The 25,171-nt window shown below is 36.1% G+C and overlaps 1 protein-coding gene and 1 long non-coding RNA gene across 6 annotated transcripts in view; one reads left to right on the forward strand and one right to left on the reverse strand.

Moving 5' to 3' along the window:
* Nucleotides 1-7,708, reverse strand: part of LOC141507707 (uncharacterized) — a 145,465-nt gene extending 137,757 nt beyond the window's left edge. For 3 of the 4 annotated variants that reach the window (XR_012474246.1, XR_012474247.1, XR_012474248.1), the window contains exons 1-2: nt 7,451-7,708; nt 902-1,033 (exon numbers count right to left, since the gene is read on the reverse strand). This is a non-coding gene — a long non-coding RNA (uncharacterized LOC141507707). The remainder of the gene's footprint in view (nt 1-901; nt 1,034-7,450) is intronic. The other variant, XR_012474245.1, reaches the window with a different exon arrangement.
* PDE11A (phosphodiesterase 11A) overlaps nt 1-25,171 on the forward strand; it is a 468,580-nt gene that overhangs the window by 340,902 nt on the left and 102,507 nt on the right. For both annotated transcript variants that reach the window (XR_012474244.1, XM_074215628.1), the window contains exons 11-13: nt 3,152-3,298; nt 3,423-3,530; nt 22,416-22,525. Coding sequence is in view for 1 of the 2 variants with exons in the window: in XM_074215628.1 (XP_074071729.1) it covers nt 3,152-3,298; nt 3,423-3,530; nt 22,416-22,525 (365 nt within the window). In the remaining variant the exon portion in view is untranslated. The remainder of the gene's footprint in view (nt 1-3,151; nt 3,299-3,422; nt 3,531-22,415; nt 22,526-25,171) is intronic.

Consider the following 25,171-nt stretch of genomic DNA (forward strand, 5'->3'; position numbering starts at 1 on the left):
GATAAAGGAATAATATGCAAGAGATAAAACCTGAGCAAGGAATTAGTATGAATACTTGAATTAACTACAAAGGACATATGAAGAAAGATGCTATCTGCAACCAAAGAAAAAACTGATAAATATAAGAATATATAGAATGATTTTACATATATATGTATATATAAATATACATACATATTTGTATCTAATGGTAACCATGGGGAGAGTAAAAGAAAATGACAAAAAGAAAAAAATTTACATAACTTTAATTATATATTTAAAAGGAATAGCAAATTACATAATAGATTTGTAGTTGCATGTACAGTCACCTTTATATTATGCTCTGTTATAGAAATGGGGTTTTTCCCATAAGTTAAAATAAAATAAATAAAAAACTTTTAAAGACTTAAAGGAAGAGAAAGTGATAACTGAAGTATAATGTATCACTGTAGAGAGAGAGAGAGAAAGAAAAGAGTCAAGAAGATGTTCTTAAGGGACATCTTCTAAAGGGTAGAAATTAGACGAAACAGTGGAGATCATATGAAATTTACTCAGCCAAGAAGAAGAAACTTTCAACACTGAAATAACTGGGTCCTGGAAAGACTTTAGCTTAAAAAAGTCAAGGTCTCCCACTGCATCTGGGACCATCTTCAGTCATCCTGATCCATATTTGTCCCCTGGACCCTGATGGCTCTGGAGGAAAAAGTGAAGCTGATGATTTTGTTCAGCCCCTCCCTCACTTAAATCAAATTCACTTGCAAGTCACTCTCCTGTCATCAAGATCCTCTTTAAGAATGAAGGACAAACAACAACAACATCCTCTCCACCACTATTTCCAACCCTTGGAAACTGCTAGGATCACCTTTCCTCCTTTGACATTCATGCCAATTGTTTATCTCCAAGGCCATTCATGACTACTTACCAATGCCTTTTTCTAGGTATTCATTCTTTTTTACTTTATTTGTAGCATGGAACATTTGTGACCATTCCTTGATTGGTACTTTCTCTCCCCTCCATTTCCATGACTCTACTCTCAGCTGGTTCTCCTACTTCTCTGTGAAATAAGGGGGATAAAAAATAATTGAAGCTCAGATAATTTAGCCTATAACTAGGCAAGAATCATCTGCTAAAACATCCCTATCTGGTGGTTATTCAACTTCTATTCAAAGACCTCCAGTGACTAGGAGCTCAGTAACTGAAATGATATAATGTATATAAAGGACTGATGTTTATTATTACTATTATTATTATTACTACTATTACTATTATTATTATTATTATACTTTCTGTGGTAAACATTATACATTTGTACTGCTCTTATTATTGAGTTTTTAATTATATTAAACTGGAATTTGCCTTCCTGGACTTCAGAGAATCATAGAATTTCATCTTCAAGTTGTAGAGGCACCTCAAAGGTCATGTTTTCCAACACATATAAAAAAGATATCTTTCTACATCTATAATTCTTACTCTCTTTTACCAATGACTCTTAGTTTTATCGTCTGCAGCCAAGTTTTTTTTTTCAAAATCAGTCATTTTCAGTGGGACAACCCTACAAGTGTTTGAAGGCAACTATTATGTTCCTCCTAAATCTTTGTTACTATTGTTTCCCCTTTAATCCACACTTTCTCTAAAGCATCCTCTTCAGGCATGCTTTCTAGTTCCTTCATGATCTTGGTTGTTCTATTCAGGACACATTCCAATTTTACTAAGTCATCAAATTTCTTTCTATAATGTGGTAGCCAGAAGTGGACACAACATTCTTGGTGTGATATGATTAGGACAAAGCCATCATGACTATTTGCCTACCTTTTCTGGAAGATATGCTTCTGAAAATGCATCCCAAGATCCTGAGTGACCAGAAATGTCTTGACTTGCTCAAACAGATTACTCCCAAAGTATAAATTATTTCATGTTTAATTTTTTCTATGAATAAGATATAAACAGCAATAAACTCAGGGGCAGACCACCCCCCCAAAAAAGATTGCATTTATATAAGAAACTCTATTCTTCCCTAGTTTGAACGGAGTATCTTTATCAGTAGTACATCAGGATGCAAGACAGAATAATATACCCAAGGAAACCCAATATAATGGGTTTTCCTAAAAGTTCTTTTCCCTATAACAAGCAGGTTCTATGGCAAAATTGGTTTACACTTGTTTAATATAGATGTTTTGAAAGCATTATCTAAGAGCACCTAGATGATCTGGAGTCAGGTAGGAAAACCTAATCCTGGCTCAGATACTCATAGTTGTATGACCTAGGGCAAGTTGTTTAACATTTTTCATTTTCAGTTTCCTCATCAGTAAAATACAGATGATAATAGAGCTTACCTCCTAGGGTTATGATAATTAAATCAAGTGAGATTATATAAGTGTATATATATATGACCACATACATTTATATTGGCTATGGTGTTATGTTTGCACAAGATAAAGCAGAATTGTAGTTATTATTTGTTCCTAAAATGAAAGAAAGAAAAATAAAGAACATGCATTGATTCTCCAAACACTTCCATTTAAGAAAATACCCTTGGTACTAGAGATGTATGGTAAGACCTTTTTCATCCCATTGAATGCACAGTAAATATATAACAAGTATTTGTGCATCTAAAGGATATAAGGAACAGCACAAAATGGTGTATTTTCACCTAGATTTACTGAAAAGTAGCAATTAAAATTCACAGCTGCTGGCTGTCCAGATGTTTCTTGCATTTAGAGTACTGTAATCTACATGAGAATATATTGTATTACTGCAGTTGCTGTAAACCAGACAGTTCAGTATTCTAAATTCTACACACAAGCTTTAGTGAGTATATTTTAACTTCATATTAGCTTCCCCCTCTAAATACATACATATGTGTGTATATATATATATATATATATGTATTTGTTTCTGTCTCTCCATCTCTTCATCTCTCTCTCTCTCTCTCTCTCTCTCTCTCTCTCTCTCTCTCTCTCTCTCTGTCCTCCCCCCCACTCCTTCCTTTGCTTGGGGCATTTGCAGTTCAAAAACAAAAGACATTTACTGCTCAGGGTTTAGCTGTATCAGGGTGTAAGTGCAGGTCAGACTTGATTTATGTGTCACTTCTGATAAGCCCTGAATGAGAGCAAGATTCTGAGCTTGGGATGTCTGTGGAACTTGCATTGACTTATGTCTCCTTCTTTCCTAGGCAGCCAACATCCCTCTAGTCTCAGAGCTTGCCATTGATGACATACATTTTGATGACTTCTCCCTCGATGTTGATGCCATGATCACTGCTGCTCTGCGGATGTTCATGGAGCTTGGGATGGTACAGAAATTTAAAATTGACTATGAGGTAAGCCATTCCTTTCCTTAGTGGACTTCCCCCTATCCCTCCTCCACTTTTCATTTGAGCCAATCTGGGTCCAATAGGGCCATGAGTCATTGATCTGATACAAATCTCTGCTTTCTTATTTCAGACACTATGTAGGTGGCTTTTGACAGTGAGAAAGAACTATCGAATGGTCCTGTACCACAATTGGAGACATGCTTTCAATGTGTGCCAGCTGATGTTTGCAATGCTAACTGTGAGTGTATTCTGCTACAATGGAAGAGCTTGTCTTTTTCTGTTTCAACCATCTAAATGCTTTTCCCTTCATTATTTTTGTTTTTCAACACTTATTATGATATATTTATTTCTCTTCCTCAAAATTCACATGCTCCCAGACCTAGAACACATGGTTCTTTTACCACATATTTTAGCAGAATTTCCCAAACTTTAGCAACTATGACATTACTGACACATTGAAAAGAACAAAATAATTAAGCTTCAGTCATAGAATAATTATTTAAAAGCTTCTTGGTAAAACTTTATCCTAAAAATTTGTCTTTCAAAAAGACACTCTGTTTCTATCTCTTTCTCTATGTGTGTGTGTCTCTTCCTTCTGTCTCTAACTCAGATGTGCAGTAGAGCAGAGAAAACACTGGCTTAGGGTTCTAAAGCTGTACTAAAAAAGGCTACCCTATTTACAGAGAAATTCCATTGAACTCTTCTTTTAAAAGGTCACAGAAGGTGAGGAGGGGAGCAGTCCACATTTTTGGCAGTTAACCGGAAAGCAGGTGGGATCAGCTGTTGGATCTAAGGCTCTGGAAAGCTCTGTGAGCCTACCATCATGGAGATTAGTGCTGTTTGTGTTTGGTGGGGTAGAGTGTGGAAGCCCAATTCTATATGTATTAACTCAGTGGTAACAGTTGGGGTTTTGTATACTTGAAGAAAATGTTTTATTACAATGACAGAAATAAACTCTTCTAATAGAATTCATCTGTTGAGGAGCTGGGAGGTGGGGAGAGAATCTTAAGGTTTATTTTGGCCAATCCCACTTGAAGATAAATACCAACAACTAGGGGTGGCTAGGTGGTGCAGTGGATAGAGCACCAATCCTGAAGTCAGAAGCCTGAGTTCAAATTTGACCTCCATACTTAATAATTCCCTAGCTGTGTGGCCTTGGGCAAACCATTTAACCCCATTTGCCTTGCAAAAACCTTAACAAAAAGAAAAAGAAAAAAAAACAACAAGTAAAACAGTTGTTAGTTGAAAGAAATTGGCCTCTCTTTGGCCTACTGGTATTTTGTGGAAGACCTTTCTGACATTATGAAAGAAAGGACTCATTAAGAATCATCATTCTTAATTCTAATAAAAAAAATTCTATCCATATAACTTGAGATATAGATTACACATTTAGGGAATACAAATATAGATTCTTTTTTTGTCTTTAGTGCAGATAGACAAAGGTTTGGCTTTCTAACACTTTGTACAGAGCCTGACCCATAGTAAGAAACTTACAAATGTTAGTTGACTTGTTACTCAGTCATTTCAGTCATTTGCAACTCTTTTTTGGGAGGTGGCGGTTTCTTGGAATAAATACCAGAGTGATTTGCCATTTCCTTCTCCAGTTCATTTTACAGATGACGAAACTGAGGCAATCAGGGTTAAGTGACTTGCCCACATCAGACAGCTAGTAAATGTCTGAAGTCACATTTGACTCCAGGAAGCTGAATTTTTCTGACTCCAAGCCCAGCACTCTAACCACTGTGCAACCTAATTGTTCCTGCTAGTTGGCATACTGACATGTGTGTGTGTGTGTAGGAATCATATATGACCAAAAGAATGTCAGTTCAGCTCTCTAAGACTTATTGAAGACAACAAGTAATGGTGAACCAAATCCTTTGAGATTCATAGAAGCAAATTAGATAAAAAAAAATTGGATCTCTCTAAGCTTTCAAGGCATTTCCTGTTCATATGTATACACAGAGACTTAATCTAAGTCAAGGACTCTTAAACTTTTTGGAATCTAAGACCCCTTTGGCAGTTTGGTGAAGTCTATGAACCCCTTCTAAGGACAATATTTTTAAATGAAGAAAGGGCTTAGGCTTACAAAGAGAACAATTATATTTAAATATTAGCTATCGAAATATTTTAAAGGGGGCAGCTAGGTGGTATAGTGGATAGAGCACTGGTCCTGGAGTCAGGGGGACCTGAGTTCAAATCCAGCCCCAGACACTTAATTACCTAGCTATATAACCTTGGACAAGTCACTTAACCCCTCCTCATTGCCTTGCAAAAAAAATTTAAAACAGGTTAGTAGACCCCAAATTCAAAATGCCCTCAAATAAGGTGGCATCTTGAATTGTAGAATAAGAAGCTTTGAGTCTTAAGATTTAGTAATGAAAGTAGCAAAGTTGGTTGAATGAAGAAAGATCTTTGCCTTGTACTTTACTTTTACAAATTATAATTTGGTAGTATCTGGAATAATTGTGTGTCTCTGTGTGTTTGCATATGTGTGTTCAGATTCTAGGTCATTTTTTAATCTTTCTCAGCACTTAGTATGTATTAACATGTTTTCAATAAATTTTATTTTTATTTTAGAGGTCCCAATGATTTTATAGAATTGCCAAAGTACATGGACATTAAGGAATTTGCCACTGAAGGAGAAAGGAAATACAATAATATCATGAATCAATGATAAGAGCATTAAAATAGTCCTCTTATGAGGACTTTCTAGAAAAAAAGAAGGAAAGACTTTATTTTTAGCAAAATAAATTTTTTTGGAATTATCATAACATTTCAATTCAATTCAAAAGCATTTATGAAGTGATTAGTATGTGCAAAGTGCTGTTCTATGCATATTGGGAATACAAGGACAAAAATGAAAAACAGTCCTCGCTTTAACAAGATTAAATTGTACTGGGGAGATGATATTCTTCAAAGAATGGAGGACGGGATTAAAGAAACAAAATCGTTGTTCTTATTCTATCAGAATGTTTCCTATTCACTACCCTTAATGTTAATTTACTAAATGCCCTTAACCAAATCATTGTTGAAGGATATTTTCCTACTAGTTCACCCAGACACAGAATCTTCTTCACAGAACAACTCTTGAAACATCATCACACAATCTTTAAGAATACATTTCAATTAATGATCCAACTCTAGAATAGGACTTGTTTCCTACACATGAAATATCTGTGCTTTTCTTTACTGCATGATTTTCCATTTATGACACAAGTTATCATGTTCACATATATACAAAGGGTGGGAAGGAAAGAAAGATGATGACCCAGAGAATCTGTAATTATCTTTTTTTGATCACTTATACACCCTTACATAAACCCTCCCCCCCCATACACACACACACACACACATGCTGGCAATCCCATTAAATTTTAAAAATATTGAGGGATAGCTAGATAGTTCACTGAATAGCACATGGACCTTAGATTCAGGAGGACCTGAGTCTAACCAGCCTCAGAAACTTGATACTTACTGTGTGACCTTGGACAAGTCAATTAACCCCATTGTCTATATACACAAAAAAGAACCAAAAAATATTTCTGAGTGGCATTGTTTTTTTAGCTCTGTACTAGATGCTATTGATAGCAAATACCTCATTTCCTCCCTTTACTATAGTTCTGGGTTTGTAAAGGAGACCTGATCTAGAATCTAGTTCCCCTAGCCTACACAATCTTAGAGATAGAGAAGGGGGAGAGATTAATAAATCAATGTTTTTCCCCCAACTTTTATCTGGGCTATGAAGAGTTCATGTGGTCTCTTCCTCTGACCTGAAGGGGTCCAGAATGAGATTAGTGTCTCAGCCAAAAGCCCTGTCCTGGGCAATACTGGTTGGGGGAGCATTGAAAGAGTGTAGGAGATTAGATTGTAATTTTTCACACACAAATGAACACATACAACTTTTCAGGGAAGAAGACATAGTTACAGCAAATGAATCTTCAATGAGCAAGAAGCTTCTAACTAGGCACCAACTATGTCTTGTCAATGTAGGTGTTGGTGAGGTGAGTGGGCCAGCCCATAGAGATGGCAAAGATAGGGTGGTCTATGCCACCCCCCCATGTCTCATATGGAACTAACAGAGGCTGCTTGAACTGAGAAAGTAAATAAAGAATTGAACTCAAATAAAATAAGTTTTTTTTTTAAAAGAATTGAACTCACATTGATAATCTTATTTTTGAAATAGAACCCCTAAAGCAGGATTCTTTCCTCCAGAGCAACCTTGTAGCCTAGTTTGTGATTTTCCCAATTCTGTGAAATGATCCTCCCATTTTCCTTCTTCTGAGCTGTCCCCGTCTGCCCTTCCTACGTGTTATGACAGGTTTAGAATGGAATTCTCCAGTCTGGTGAAAAATGTCACAATAGAAGCACGTGATGCCACCTTCTGAGCTGGGGACTGTGCCTTTGTGAGCTGTGCTATCCTCTAGGTGGCACTCCAAGGCTAGATTTCTCTTCTAGTTCACTTGAAAAGGAGACACTCTTCATCTAGGAAGGGTGATAAAGAGGAAGGGTTAGACTGGGGGGTGGGGAAGGGAGGAGAGATTTATTTTTAAAGGGGGATACCATCAAAACCAGTCTGCCTAAAAATCAACCCTTCTCATCAAGAATGGGTTCCTTTTATGGCAGAAGAGGATACATATTCACATGCTCATTTACTGTTAGCATGAATTGTCTGATCTTTTTAATGTAGTATCTCTGATTATAGTATTTTTTCTTCCAAAATCCCATTGTTTCTGGGAATGTGAAAATGTATAAAGGTGATGGCTTTAATATATTTGTATTAGTGTTTTTGCACAGTTGACTCTGAAACAAAGGCAAAACCTATTTAAGGTTTCCCTTCCTTATTTCCATAAGTATATTTGTATAGTAGGTTCTGCAACACAGGCAAAGTCGAACATAAGGGGTTTGCTTCCTTACCTATGCTCTCTAGGGTTATTCCAAACACAGAGACAGTAAACATTATTGCTGAATCAGAATTGTTTTCTCCAAAGTACTCAGGCTGATGTCCCAGACCCATGAACTTTATGCAGATAACAGAAGCAATATACATTCCCTTGGAAATAAAAGCTCCATTATAGGATAAGCAATTTGATGTAAAATGGTAGGAATCTGGCCTGCCAATGACCCAGGTAATGACTAAATAAGTCACTCCATCTTTCTCTGCCTGAATTTTCAGATCTATAAGACAGAGGCTCCAGTATCTATCCTTTGCTGAATTTTTCTCTCCAAATGTCCTTTCTGCTCCCTAGTTTGAATTTTCAATAAACCTTGTGTCTTTGGGGGACTCATGTTTGATAAGTGCTTTAAGTTCCATAGAGAAAAGTGATATAGAATGAATTTTCACATTGCAGAAAAGTTGAAGTTCAAGGGCACTCATTTTCTTTATTTTCAGAAGAAATTGAAAATGGCTACATTATTTATTCCCCTGTATTTTAATAAAATAAGATCATATGACGATCAACCAAATATGCAATCATTAGTTGGGAGTAGGGGAGTGTCAGTTCCCCCCAAAAGAAGCTTGCCTTAAGAAGCTGTATTCTTTACTCAGAGGACCATCCTAGGGATGTGTTCATTAGCGTCTTGTACCATTCTTTGCACCCTCTAACTGCTCAATAAAGGTTAATTGAATGAACAGTCTTCGTTTAGGGTAATATTACTCAGGGAACCGTGGTGCCCAGTGTCCAGCACAAAACCATAAAATGATGACCATCTATCACAACTAGAAATCTTGTTCTTTCCCTAATCACAGGAAAGTTCAGAGAGGGTTCATATAGAATATTATGATCTTGCAGAATTCACTGGATATGAAAAGAGAAGAGCTCACGATCACATTAAAATTTATAGCAGGGCTGCCAAAGCAGCTCCAGTGGGGGATTGCCGTTCAGCACTAATAATAAGCGGGTATCACAGCAAACACATGGACACCCCCTGACATTTACAGTGGGCTTCCTAAATCTCGTATGTGGATAGAGCATGGTTACGTCCATATTTGTGTTGTCAACAAGGTTATTTTCAGAGATAAGCCACAAGGTTTATTGATAATTCAAACTAAGGAGCAGAAAGGACATTTAGGGAGAAAAATCCAGCCCAAACCTAAAGATAATACACATCATGTTTGTCAGCTGCCTACTTTCTCAGGAAAATCTTTGATTTTTGTTGTAAAAATTTTCTCCCTTAAGGTATTCTCAGCAAGAAATAAAATTGGAGCACAAAGTGTTCAACAGAACTGCTTGAGGTTTTATGGAAAATATTTTTTGAATCAACAATGAGAATCCTAATTTTTTCATCAGAAAATTGCCTAAGAGCGAAGCAAAAATAGATCTAGAGATTTTGTTCTTTCCTATGTCGGTGTCAACAAGGACAATAATTTTTTATTATTACTAACATAATAATAGATAATATACTAAGCCTCAATTTTTGCATACTCTTTTTTAGAAATTCAAAAGCAAATATCTAGTACAATTAGAATATTATAGTTGTTCTGCATGTTAGATTCTGTAAATTCTTTATATTTTCTTATATTCTTTAATTCTAGTTATTCTTTAATTTTCATATTTTCCTATCATATATTCTTTATATTTTTATATTCTTTAATTTTCATATTTGAATATTATATTTTTCATTATAATTCAAAAAAGGAAATGTTTGTAAGATTAGGAAACCAATTAGTGGCCATCTTTAATTATTTACCTATAAAAGTCCTGTCATCCATCTACTCTGTGGGTAATCAATTTGGAAAATATTTTTAAAATCCATTTAATGTGCTCAAAGCTTCCTTCCATCTCTGTTCTGTTTGGCCAGACCTCAAGGCAGCAGTTTCACTATGTCCTTTTAAGAGATAATACCCATGTCTATGTTTATTTTTTTTAAAGAAACACAAAAAAAGTCAAACGAGCTCATAATTAAAAACCTGGAGTACTAATAACCAAACGGGTACTGTTGGGAAGAGGAATAATCCAATTCATTTCCTCACATGAGAGAATGACCTCCATAACTCACTTTAAGCTCTGCCACTCATGAGTTATGGGTCATTCACTTTCTAGTGAAAATAAATTCTCCTGCACCACCATCCAGAGCTAGGTATTTTTTTCCTCTGTACATGTAAATTTAAAAGTGTATAAACATAATCTCAGTCAGCATTATGGGTAAAGTAGATGCTCCTGCTCATAGACATTGCTTTTTAATGAAATGTGTTTGTGGTCTCAGGGATAGCAACAGTCTTTTTACAATATAGGATTTTTGATTAAACTGAATTTATTCTTGAGATTTTTATAGTGTTGGTAAACTGTTTAATCTTCCCTTTTGTGTTTTATGATGCTGGTTGAATCCTTCAGGTCAGTGAGATTCGGCAGTAGCAGTGGACCATTTATCACAGCCTCAGTTTTCCATTATCAGCACCCTATTTTAGAGACTTTGCAAGTTGTTTGTGAGACTTTCTCTAGGCTGAAACTTAGCACCCTAAAAGACTTCAAGTTGGGAGATGACTTTCCCAATGTTATGATTGATTTCATTTTCAAAGGTCTTATTTTCAGTTTGGTAAAGATATATAAATTAGTATTTTTAGAGGCTTGAAATTTCCACTCTACCTGGCCCTTTTAATTCCCATTTTACAGGTCATACTCTCGTGTGCAATTAGGGATAGAATTGCACTGGGGATAGAACCCAAGTATTTTTGAACTATCTGTGGTTAAGAAAAGGTCTTCTGGATTTCCTTCTGACCAGTAGTGATTTATCTTGAAGAGAAATGTGAACCAGGTTTCTAAATACACTTGGACAAAAGATGCTGCTAATATCCTGTGGAAGTCCTAATGCACACATATTCTTAGCCTGGTTTTTTACAAATTGGAATGAATACATTCTACCCCCTTCAGACAGTGGCTCTTTTACAGTCTTGCCTTTTGGTTTTCATTGTAATTTAGTATGGGTAGGTGAAAGAGACCTATCCAGAGAATAACACTTGATTGTAACATCTTTATCAATCAATAAATTGACAAGAATTTATCAAATGCCTACTATGTGATAGGCACTGAAATAGGATCTGGGCATACAAAGCCAACAATGAAATCATCACTTACTACAATGAGTTTATATTCCATCAGGAGAGACAATATCCACCCATACAAGTACATATTGGTTAAAGACTAATTTAGGGAGGAATTCTGGCAAAAAAGAAAAAAACTTTGTGTAGAAAATGTTGTTTGAGGTGAATCCTGAAGGAAATACAAGAGTATTTCTAAATGGCTTTGAGCTAAGGAGAAAATACATTTTAGGCAGGTAGATGGGAAGTTGAGGGGTGTGTTTGTGTGTGTGTGTGTGTGTGTGTGTGTGTGTGTGTGTGTGTGTGTGTGAAATAGTAACTGCTATTAGGATCCTGAATGCATGATAGTCAGAACTGTTTGATGCTGAATTTTAAAGCAATTCATCTGAAACTTGTCCTCAAATACCTACTGTGGGCTGAGCTCTGCACAAAGAGGCATGATCCCTGACTTCTTGAAGTTTAATTCTTTTGGTGCTGAATTTTTTTTTTCCTTTTGTCCCAAAACTGAATATTTTGTGCCAAAGTTATGAATTTCACAAGGGATCAATTATAGTTCAGTTTATGTTAGTTTCTTTCTAACTACCCTATAAATGAACCCCAAACAACTAAATAACAAATAAAACCCACATAAATATGTAATTTTCAACAAAACATGCTCCCTCACTGAAAGAGCTAAGATTAAAGAGGAGGCAGATTTAATATATAAGTTAATTATAATGCATAATACTAACAATTATCTGTAAATTTTAAATTTTCCAAAGTAATTTACACACACTGTATCATTTGGTCCTCACAACTACCCTAAAGGATAGGTACTGTTATATTACAGATAAATAAATTGAGGTGCAGATTTAAGTGATTTTTATGGGATCACACAGCTAATCAGAATCTGAGGTAGAATTTGAAGTCAGGTTGTACTGATACCAAGGTGCAAACTTCTCCACAAAATCAGTAAGAAGTACATAAGTGAGACAAATGCAGAATCAGTACATATTGAGGTGGGTCAGAAGCTGCACCATTAGCAGCTTTGTCATGTGTCATAAAGCATAGAACTACCTCTTTTTAAAAAAAAAATTATCCTCCTTTGCTTTGTGCTTTCTCTTCTTTCTGTTGAATAGTTCATTTTACAGGTATTGTTAATAAGGGAATAGATGTAGAAAAGAGGTAAAAATGTTAATTAAATATATATCTCTTCAAAGTGGATATAAAACAATTTGACTTGAGAATTGTTCATGACTATATATTTGTAGGAATGTGATCATCAATCAGAACAATCAACCAATAAATGAATACTTTTGTGAATGCAGGGTGAATACTTTTAAACCAGGGAGATTCCTGCCTTTCTTTGTGTCCCTATGACTTAGCACAGTGCACTTAAATGTGCATTGACTTGACTATGTTACAAGTACTATAATAGTGATTAAATAGTGTAATTAATATCCTAAATTGCATACCTTAATCTTGAGACATGAGATGGTGAATGAAGTGACGGTCTTGGAATCAGGAAGATCAAGGTTGAAATACTACATATCTTTAAAAAAAGAAAAGAAAAGAAATATTCCATATCTGATACATATTAGTTAAGGAACCATGACTGAATGACAGCTTCTCAGTACCTCTCTAGACAACTCTTTAGGATCTTAAATTATATAGATTATCTGCCTATCTGCATTGGAGAATGGAGTTTTTCACATCATGAGTTTCTCACAGAGATGAAATCATAGGTCTAGACCATGATATCCTATCTCACTATCCTGATCTCCAAAGAAAAATAGCTTTTGGGAAAAAGGCAGTATCATATGTAGCAAGATGGATTGATTCTGAGACTGACTATATATACAAAACAAATTAAGTCTTAGGATCTCTATTTTAATCCATTTCTAGATATCTAAGTTCTATACCTTTTACATTTACAATGTCTGGTCATTTGACAAGTCATGGTCAAAGTCAAATAGGATTAACAGAAGCTTCTTTTCATTAAACTGACTGGAATTATGACGAACTAAGATCAGATTAAGTAATTGATGGCTGGATACTCAAGACCTAAAAGGAATGAATCAGCAGGGTTGAAATAAACAGTTTCATCTCTGTTACCCTCTTAGAAATTTATTCTCTTCAGGTAGATGTTGGGTTTTTTCTACCCTCCAAAAAAGAGGAAAGATCAGGAAAGAGTACAAGTGACTAGGAGGTAGTAGATGTGAGTGGACAGGATAATTATATACTTAATGGGCAAATAAACTTTTTCCAGGGCTTGCTATACATATTCCTAAGGTACCTTAAATCATTCATACATGAGCTATGTTGTGCTTAAATAAGTATTAAAGAAATATGAGACATTGGTTCATCAATGTGTGTCTGACTTCTCAACTGGACAGAGGATCTATATTCTAATTCATCTGCCTTTCCCTTAGCACAAATCCAACACTCTATCCAGCCTAGTTTTCCAGTCTTCTTACGCTTTTTATACTCCCTTACCACCATTATTATGATATACTATTTAAATCACTGACCCTGGCCTTCTTAATGTTACACAAACAAGACAATTCCTTTCCCTACTCTAAGCATTTTTCTCTGGATGTTGCCCATGCCTAGAAATCTCTCCTTCCTCACTGCAACCTCCTGGCTTCCCTGGCTAACTGCCCCAGTCCCCAGTAAACCCCATCTTCTACAAGAAGCCTTTCCTAAAGATCATCCTAAATTTCTTCTATTGATTATTTCTAATTTATCCTCTTTATAGCATGTTTGTAATGTAGTTGTTGGCATTTCATTATCCCTATTAGACTATGAGTTCCTTGAGGACAGGGATTGTCTTTTGCCCTTTTTATATCTCCATTGCTTAGCTCAGGGCTTATCAAGTTGTAAGCTGTAGCTTATAATTAGTATTATTATTATTATTATTACCTTTAGATCCTGGAGAGCAGAGGGTATGTTTGGGTTGCTTGTTGGCTGCTTTTGTTTTGTTTTTATCTCCCATAGTACCTAGCTCAGTGCTGAGCACACATTAATAGGAACTTGTTGAAGTTAATAGGATTTTAGATTTCTGGAATTATTTTGATCTCTAGTCAGGGAATCTTATTCCAAAAAAAAACCAGAAAAAGAAAAAATGATTGAAGAAATGAGAAATAGGGATGTGAGAGAAGTTCAAAGGAACTAAAGTGCTTAAACCTAGGAAAGAGAAAACCGAAGAGGTTACTTAATTACTGAGTCTCAGTGTACTGAAGGTTTATTATAAGGAAAATGCTGCAGTCATTTCTCTCATCCACAGAGAGCCAATCAAGAGAAAAAAAATCTTAACTGAAAGTCAGAGAAATGCCTAGACGCAGTGAAAATTGTGAAAATGATAAAATAGTGGAATGGAAATAAGAGAAGTCTCCATCTGAGGAGAGTTTTTAGAAGAAAAAAAAATGACCACCCATCCTATGATGGCTTAGCTAGTCCCTTCCCTCCTGTTCCCCCCCCCCCCCCCGCCAAAGCAGAGGCCTGATCATAATATAATAGTAGCAATAATAATGAGGAGGAAGCTATTCACTTCTGGCTATGTGAGTATATTATTACATTGGCTTTAGTATCATCCATACTACTGTTGAGAGGTTTACCTGAGATAATGTAAGCCAAGTGCACATTATAAATATCAGCTATGATTATTTGCTCCCTCTTCTAGATAAAGTGCTGCTTTTCCATAATATTTTATGGCATAGTTTATGCCCTTTAAGGTAAGATAATGGATTTCTAATCAAAACTATAGCTAAACAAATTGGTAGGAAAAATATGTTTTATTTTTTTAAAAAATCTAATGACCTTTTAACCTGATGATTAATTAATATTTTTATTTATTCCATATGAAAGATGATATTAGAGTTTTAATAGCCATTTAAGCTGTCAATTTGCCTGTTTCCAGTTGATCCCTATTTCTTGAAATTAGTTAAATATCAATAAATTTGAAATGAATGGAATGAATAGATGAATTTAAAAAAAAACATTTATTTAGCACTTACTTGAGCCTGGGCAATTCATTTAACCTTGTTTGCCTCAGTTTCCTCATCTGCAAAATAAACTGCAAAAAGAAATGTCAAACCACACCAGTATCCTTGCCAAGAAATATTCAAATTCGGTCAGAGATACATGGATAGATTGAAAAATCATTGAACAACAAAAAGAACCAAGCACTATTAACTAAGAAGAATATGAATACAAAAACAAAGATAGTTCTTTCCCCTGAGGAACTTATATTCAAATGGAGGAGATGGCTCACAAAACTGAATGGTGGCCAAAAAGGAATACTTTAGGGCAGAAAGTTACAGAGTAATGAGTCAAGTTCAGGGGAGTAGACTGACACATTCAATTTAGTTAACAAGAAGATTGTCAAGGAATCTATAGCCAGAGAGCAAAGAATGAAGTGAAGTGTAGTGACTGAGGCCTTCTTGAAGTGATGATCAAAGAGGAACAGTCACCAAAGAAGTAGAAATTTCTCCATAGACAGAATAAGGGGGGAAATTCTCCTCCCTGTGCTATACTGTTCAGTGGAATAGTATAGTGGCAAGAAACTGACTTGAAGTCAAATGATCCAGGTTCAGATTTTTGGCTTTGCCACTTAATAGTTATGGGGTTTTTGGATAACCTAATCTTCCTGAGTCTCAGTTTCCTAAGTATAAAATGGGAATATCTTTATGGTATTGCATCTCCCTCAGAATGATGAGAAGGTAGAGCACTTTACAGACCTTAAAAAGGTAAATTAATATGCTACTATTTCTGTCATTTCACAAGCAAATCTTTTTAGTAACTCAGTGCGATATTTTTAAATTTTTGCTTCACTTCCTATATGAAATCACAAGTAAAGTATTCCACATTTTATAACTCTCTCAAGTTAATTTATTTGGAATGTATTCTTGGTTGTTGTTTAGTAGCTTTTCAGTTGTGTATCTTTCTTCATTAACCTATTTGGGGTTTTCTTGGCAAAGATATTGGAGTGCTTTGCCATTTTCTTCTCCAGTTCATTTTATAGATGAGGAAACTGAGGTCAAAAGGGATAAGTAACTTATCCAGAGTCACAAATCTAGTAAGTGTCTGAGGCAATATTTGAGTTCAGGAAAATGAATCATTCTGACTCCAGGTTTCAGACTCTATCTACTGTGCCACCTAGGTGTCCTTCTGGGTTGAGTCAAGTCATGGCAATAAGAGTCAAGTTTTAGCACTGACAGATTGCATGGATAATTATCAAAGTTTGCAAACCAGACCTTAACAGTATTTATTAAAATCCTCATTTAAACTACCATCAAACTCTATAAATTTTGAAGTGTAAGATCCAATTCTTCAGTCAATTTTTTTAACAGTGCAATCCAATAAAGAATAACACACGAAGAACCTCAAAACAGATGTTTAAGGGAAATCACCTTTGGTGCTTCGTACAATGCTATGACTTAATCTTGATTTGCTATTTATTATATGAAATTGATAAATTTTAATGTCATTTCCCACTCCACCCCCATTCCTTTCCTGATAAACCCCCCAAGATACTGGAGCCTTTCTCTCTATCCTTGACTTTGCATTTTATCTATATTATATTTTTCTTTTTAATTTGTATTTGTGCATGAATGAAACCAATGAATGAAAGCTTTTTGAAGGCAGAGACTGCTTCATCTTTTATTTGTGTATTTATCCATATCTATTTAATAAATGCACATTGATTGATTGATTCCTCTGATCTGATTTCTGATGGCTGTGATTTATATATAACAATGTTCATTGAAATGGACAGGAAGGAAAACAAGAAACTTCAGTCTTGAGTGGCATATCCCAAATAATTAGAAACTTGTTATCTATCTGAGATAGCTACATGGCCAGCTTTTATCTTATATAAAGAGAGGACCACTGAAACTTGCTCATTTCCTGTTCCTTAAAGAAATTAAAATTGAACAGTTTGTTGAAAATTCTTTACTGTTGAAACTGCTTAGGAAACTGTATCAGGAACATCTTCAAAATGAAACCTTCCAAATCTGGTCATCTTTGACTGGTCTAATGTAAGAGAAAAATATAGAATTTTGAGGAAGTAAGGCTATATTTGGTACTCTATATGAAACTAATAATCCTTTAGAGATGGAAAGAACATTAATTCAATGAATCCATTGCAACTAATCCAAACCTGTTGTTAATTTTTTTTTACTTCTGAGAAATTTGCATTTTATTTGGGGAAATAATATGTACATTTTAAAATATGCATACATTTCAGAGATCTGAAAATAATATAGTCTCATCCCTTCATTTTTTAAATTTTAAAGTGCTTATTTTCTTTTTTATTTATTATTCTCATATTACTGAAAAGAGAAACTTCAAGAAAAAAACCATCATCTATGTCTTTGAGATAGATATAGCATTATTTATCGTAATTCCATCAGGGAAATTGTTTCAATATTTCCCCCCCACAGTTGCTATTGCTATCTGTATTTCCCTCCATCCCATTCCTCCACATCCCCTATTCTCTCTATTCTCTCTCTCCTTTCACCTTCTCCTTCTTCAAAAGTGTGTTGTATTTGACTACCCTCTCCCACAATCTTCCCTCTCTTCTAAGACCTACAACAACCTTCACCTCCCCCTGTTCCCTTCTTCTCATCCCTTTCCTCTCCTATTTTCCTTTAAGGTAAGATAAATTTCATTATCCAACTGAGTGTGTATATTATTTCTTCTCTGAGTCACTTCTGATGAGAGCATTCAGGCTTACTCATCCCCCTCAATTTCCCCCCCTTCCATTTAAATGCAAAAGCTTTTTCTTGACTCTTTTATGTGAAATAACTTAGCCCATTCCAACTCTCCTTTCCTTTCTCATCCATTAACTAAATATTTATATCATACCTTTGTATTCATCTCCCTCCTGTACCTTGTCTATATATGCTCCATTTAACTGTCCTAATACATGAAAAGGTTCATATGAGTTATCAGGATCATCTTCCCATACAGAAATACAAGTAGTTTGGGGCAGCTAGATGGCGCAGTGGATAGAGCACTGGCCCTGGAGTCAGGAGTACCTGAGTTCAAATCCGGTCTCAGACACTTAATAATTATCTAGCTGTGTGGCTTGGGCAAGCCACTTAACCCCATTTGCCTTGCAAATACCTAAAAAAAAAAAAAAGGAAAGAAAGAGATACAAGTAGTTTGATGACATTAAATCCCTTATAATTTGCCCTTCTTGTCCATCCTCTGTATACTTCACCTGAGTTTGTACTTGAAGATCAATTTTTCTGTTCAGCTCTGGTCATTTCGACAGGAAGTTTGAAAGTCTCCTATTTCATTGAAAATCCATCTTTTCCCCTGTAAGAGTGTGTTCAACAGAGTAGTTGATTCTCAGTTGTAAACCAAGCTCTTTTGCCTACCAGAATATCATATTCCAAGTCCTAAGAGTCCTTAATGTAGAAGCTGCTAAATCCTGTGTTATCCTGTCTGTAGTTCCACAATATTTGAATTATTTCTTTCTGGTTGCTTGTAATATTTTCTCCTTGACTTGGGAACTCTGGAATTTGGCTATAATACAACTGGGAGTTTTTATTTGGGGATCTCTTTAGGAGGTGATCGGTTCAATTTCTATTTTGTCCTCTACTTCTAGGATAGGGCAATTTTCCTGGAGAATTTTTTGAAAAAAAGGAATCTAGGTTTTTTCCCCTGGTCATGTCTTTCAAGTAGCTCAATAATTTTTTAATCATTTCTCCTGCATCTGTTTTCTAGGTCAGTTTTTTTCCAATGAGATATTTCACATTTTCTTCGAATGTTTTTTCATTCTTTTGCTTTTGTTTTATTGTTTCTTGATTTCTCCCAAAGTCATCAGCTTCCTTTAGCTCCATTCTACATTTGAAGGAATTATTTTCTTCAGAGAGATTTTGTTTCTCCTTTTTTTCCATTTGGCTAATTCTGCTTTTTTAAGACTTTCTTCTCCTCATTAACCTTTTGAATTGCTTTTTATGTTTAACCTAAACTGGTTTTTAAGATGTTATTTTCTTCACTTTGTTTTGTTCCTCCTTCACCAAGCTGGTGACTAGATTTTCATGATTTTCCTGCATTACCCTCATTTCTTTTTCCAATTTTTCCTCTACTTCTCTTACTTGATTTTCAAATTTTTTTTTTGAGTTCTCCCATAGCCGGTGGCCAATTTATATTTTTCTTGGAGGTTTTGGATACAGAAGCTTTGACTTTATCTTCTGAGGGTGTGTTTTGATCCTCCACAGGATCAACATAATTGTCTCTGATAAGATTTTTTTTCTTCTTTTGTTTGCTCATTTCCCCAGCCTCTGACTTGATTTTGACTCTTAGTTAAGATAGGGTTCTGCTTCTGGGATGGAGGACCCCCAAGCTTTTGAGGGTTTTTGTACCTGTTTCCAGAAACTTCAATTCCTTCAAGGTCTCATGAGAGGCTATGACTGCTCTCCTGGCTTGTGCTCTGGTCTATGGCTGACTTCAAACATTCCCCTCTGCCCTGGAACCATGAGGAGAGTCTCTGCTTCCCTGGGGTAATAAAGCTTCCCTTCCTGAAACTGGGATTTGATTATGGGCAAAGCAACAAAGTCCTGCCTCAGAGAGATAGTAGAGAGACCTCTGCAGTCTCTCCCGATCTCCTTTCTCTCCATGGGCTGAGGCCTATACTGGACTTGGCTCCATGCTTACTCCCAAGCAGCAAAGTTTTCCCGTTGACCTTCCAAGTTGTCCTTAGTAATCCCTGGGCTGAGAGGTCTAGAAACTGCCTCACTGCCACAGACCCAGGTGCTCTAAGGGACTGTCCATAGGCTGTTCCTGGATAACTGAAACCACGCACAATCTGGGTTGAGCTGGGGTCCTCTCCGTAACAGAACTTCCAAGTTATCTTGGGCCAGAAAACTGTTTCTCTCAGTTTTTTCTGAGAAGCTCTGTAATTCAAGAATTTGGTTATAGCCATTAATTAAAGGCATTTGGAGTGGTCTGGGGAAAGCTGCTGGGATATCCTGCCTTCACTCTGTCATCTTGGTTGACCCCCACCCCTTCCACTAATCCTCTTATTAAATCTTTTAAAACTTACTTTTAAATTAATAAGCCTTTATTTTTTCTCCTACCTCTTCTCATCCTTGAGAAGGAAAACTAGGAAATAATGCAAAAATGATCTATGCAATGATAATAAATTAGGAAACAATACAAAATTTATGTAATAAATAAGCAAAAATCTGTGTTTTTTTCAGTATCACTCTCTCTACTTCATACAGATCATAACCCTTTCTTATCTTAAAAGAAGTTCTTCTTCATGGGTTGTTTTGGTCAGAACAATTCATCATATGAAACTTCCAGCCACATCCCAGAGAAAGAACTATGGATGTCTAAATACAGGCCAAACCATACTATTTCCAATTAGAAAACTTTGGTTTAAGTTTATGGTTTGTTTTTCTCTTTGATTCCCTTTTGTTCTGATTCTTCTTTCACAACATGACTAATATGGAAATATGTTTAACATAGTAATAATGCATGTTTAACCTATATTAGATCACTTGCTTTCAAGGGGAGGAGCTGGGAAAGGAAAGGAAGGGGAGAAAAATGCGGAACTCAAAAGTTTACAAAAAAATGGCAGCTAGGTGGTGCAGTGGATAGAGCACCGGTCCTGGAGTCAGGAGTACCTGGGTTCAGATCCGACCTCAGACACTTAATAATTACCTAGCTGTGTGGCCTTGGGCAAGCCACTTAACCCCATTTGCCTTGCAAAAAACCTAAAGATAAAACAAAGTAAAAGAAAAGAATTCAAAAAATGAATGTTGGAAACTACCTTTTCATGTAGTCGGAAAAAAATTAATTTATTTAAAAAATTCATCATAGAGGTACCTGGTAGCATCTAGAGTCAAATATATATACTGACTATGACCCTGGGCAAGTCATTTAACCTCAGTCTACTTCAGCTTCCTCAACTGTAAAATGAGAATAATAGCAACACCTCCCCCTCATTGTTTGTTGTGAAGAGCAAATGAGATATTATTTTAAATGTGTTTAACACAGCATGTAGTTAGTGCTCAATAAATGCTTATTCCCTTCTGATAATGCCAGCCTTCTGGTGATGAACCTTCATTCTTTGATGGAAGTCTATCACTAGGCAGATACTTATTTTTTAGGTTTTTGCAAGGCAAATGGGGTTAAGTGGCTTGCCCAAGACCACACAGCTAGGTAATTATTAAGTGTCTGAGACCGGATTTGAACCCAGGTACTCCTGACTCCAAGGCAAGTTAGGCGGATGCTCTATCCACTGTGCCACCTAGCCACCCCTACTAGGCAGATTCTTGAAGCTGTTGCAGGGAAATAATACTCACCAGAACTTCCATTCTGCTAGGAAAGACTTTGCAAGCCCAGTGTCCCCATGAGTCCTAAGAGGAGGACTTTGAGGGAGACTCTATGGCCTATAAATTATTTATTTCAATATAATTGCAACTTGAATACCTTCTATTTTTTCCTCATAGCTAATGATCAATTATAGTAAATAGTTGCTTTAGTAATAAAAACATTTTCTTCTTAATCCTAAATATCTTAGCTTCTCCTGCTGTTTGTCATCTAAAGGCATCCATTTGTCCAATAGCATTCATATTTAAATTATTCTTTTTTTTACAACTCAATACTACATTAGCTCATCATTAAATTTTAATAACAAGAGAATATGCTTTTTTTCTAGAACTTTGCTATATTCTTATTTCAGCTGGAAAATGCAGGAGGTTTTTTGGTCTTAAGGAGTCAAAATTATTACATGAACTCTCTTTCCCCTTATTGCCTTGGTTTCTCTCTCTCTCTCTCTCTCTCTCTCTCTCTCTCTCTCTCTCACACACACACACACACACACACACACACACACACACACACACACAACCCTCACATGCCCTGTCTTGGTTTTGGGCATGGGTAAATGTGACAGGGAGGTAATTGATCACTGTGGGGACCTGATGCTTAGACTGGCCACCCAACCTACAGTAGTTTATGGTGGATGGCAGTTAATCATTGCCTTAAATGATGCTGGTCTAAAAACAGTTGATTGTTACTCACAGGACTAATGTTATCCATCCTTCCTGCTCTGAGTAGTTACAGTTGCCATTTTTCCCTTCTTCCCAGACGGCTGGGTTTCAGGAGATTTTGACTGAGGTGGAAATTTTAGCGGTGATTGTGGGCTGCCTATGTCATGACCTCGACCACAGGGGAACCAACAATGCCTTCCAAGCTAAGTAAGTGTTCTAATTGTTGCTATTTTAATGCATTTGCCCTTCTGTTCAGAGCAAAAGGTGACGAGTGCTGGAGAATAAGAGCATTCATTTCTGGCATCCTTGGCCAAGGCCATGGGGGCTCTGGCTTCTGGGTCTTGGGGACCCATCCATCTTGATAATTCCCTACTCCTTTTTTAATTGCAAATTTGCCCTTCGTGTCATGCTTGTTGATTTGGGTTGTTCCTATTGACCCTGGTCAGATACAAGGCTCTTTCTTCTAAAGCACAGACATTAGGAGCTCCTTGTAATCCACCCTTCCTGTCTTCAAAATCTGAAATGGATTCTGCCTCAAAATATATTTAGGAAAGAAAGTAAAGTGAACTATGCCTTTGTTCCCTGATGGATGTTTTTGCAAAATCTGTTTATCTATAGTTTTGTAGCACTGAACAAGTTGTTATGGTACAAATCTATAGGATCAATCAACCAGTCAAATTAGAAGCATTAATTAAGTTCTTATTGTATGCCAGACACTATGCTAAACCCTGAATATACAAAGAAAAAGCAAGAAGCAATTACTCCCCTCAGAGAACTTACATTGTAATGGGAAAGACAACAACTACACATATAGCTAAATGCAAAATAAATATAAAGTACATGCAAAGTAACTTAGCAGTCATTTAGTCAATAAGCATTTATTAAATACCTACTATGTACAAAAAAAAAAAAAGACAAAAGACACTCCCTGCCCTTGAAGAGCTCATAACCCCATGGGGGAAGTGAATATGTAAATAAACTCAGGCTAATGAAGGAGATAAGATGCAAATATTTGTTATTGTTATTTAGTTGGTTGCTCCTTGCTCTTCATGACCTCCTTTGGGGTTTTCTTGGCAAAGATGCTGTAGTGGTCTTGCCATTTCCTTCTCCAGATCATTTTACAGATGAGGAAACTGAGGCCAACAAGGTTAAGTGACTTGGCCAAGGTCACATGGCTAGTATATGTCTGAGGCCATATATAAACTCAAATCCTCCTAGTACAAAGAAGATATAGTCAGGATACATTGCAAATAAATAATAGAAGTCAGGCACTAGAACTGAGGGGGATCTGGAAAGGCTTCATATAGGACCCTGGGTTTTAATTAACTGAAAGGAAGCCAGAGAAAGCAGGAGGCAGAAATGAGGAGGGAGAGAATTGCAGGCATGAGAGGACATCCCAGAACTGGAAAGAGTAATGTGTGTGCAAAGAACAGCAAGCAGGTTCTAATAACTGAGGGAACCAGGAAAAGTCTGCTGCTGCAGAATCTTGAAGGAACTATGCATTCTAGAAGAAGCAAGGAAGAACATTCCAGGTGCAATGAAGTGTGAGGAAGAGCAAATAGCCTATGGAGAGAGTGCATGGAAATGGGTAAGATGAAAAGACTGGAAATATGGAGAAAATCTCAAGGTATAAAAACATTTAAAATAACAAGAGAAGCAGAGTATATTTGACCCTAGAGAAAATTTTGAGTAAGGCGATAACCTGGATAGACCTACCCTTTAAAAATTTTTTGTTGGCAGTTGTATTCAAGGGACTTGAGGCAAGGAAGTCAATTCAGGGGTTGTTACAATGAGCCAGGCAGGCAAGAGAGTCTGAACCAGGACATGGGCGACCGATTGGTTGTATGGGGTAAGTAATAGTGGAAAATAGAGACTGGATGACGACATTGAAGTTGAAAATCTGTGTGACTGGAAGGAAGGCAATGTCCTTGACAAGAATCAGGATATCAGGAAATTCAAGGATTTTCAAGGTACAAAATAGTCAGCTAACTACTGAGAATTAGTTGACTAATATATGGTGGATATACAATGAAATTGCTTGCATATAGGAATACTGCTTAGCTGTTATATTCATGACAAATATCAATAGGCAACTAGATGGTGCAATGTTAGAACACTGGATCTAAAGTCAGGAAGATTAGAATTCAAATTGAGTCTCAAATATGTGCTAGCTATGTGACTCAGGACAAGACACTTGAGCTCTGTGCTGTTTATTCATCTGTAAGAATGGAGATAATAATAATAATAATAATAACCTAAATCTCCCAGGATTATTGAGAGCACATGAAATAACATTTGTAAAGCTTTGCAAACCTTAATGTACTACATAAAATGCTAGTTATTATTAAATGTGCAGATTGAGTGGGGCTTTTCTCTAGAGTGCTAACCCCTATTGGAATGGGGCACCTTTCTTCCCTAAATGGTAAGCTTTCTTTCCAAGAAAGATTGCTGTCCTATGCCATACCTCATGATTATGATCATGCTATCATGTGCATAATTGCTTCTGTACCACCATAGTCAAGAGACCTACCACCATGGTGTCTTTCCCCTTATCCATTCTCTAATTCCTATGGGGATACAAATCAAATTCTCTTAAAAATGGGTTACCATTCTGGTGAAAATGTACTTGCAATTAGACCATTCTCTGGAGCCCATGCCCAAGAATTTCTATTCATTATTTTGTGTGTTTGTTCATGTTATACATGGATATAGTATTAGTTTTATGATTTGGAGGTACACACACAAAAAGTTTGTCAATCATTGTGCCATGCTCAGTACTAGAGAGATACAAAAAAAGTCAAATCAATACAGGAATGTTTCCAGCAGGTAGGTGGCACTGTTTAAAATTGAACT

The sequence above is a fragment of the Macrotis lagotis genome, chromosome 1, assembly GCF_037893015.1.
Source record: "Macrotis lagotis isolate mMagLag1 chromosome 1, bilby.v1.9.chrom.fasta, whole genome shotgun sequence".
NCBI classification, from domain to species: domain Eukaryota; kingdom Metazoa; phylum Chordata; class Mammalia; order Peramelemorphia; family Peramelidae; genus Macrotis; species Macrotis lagotis.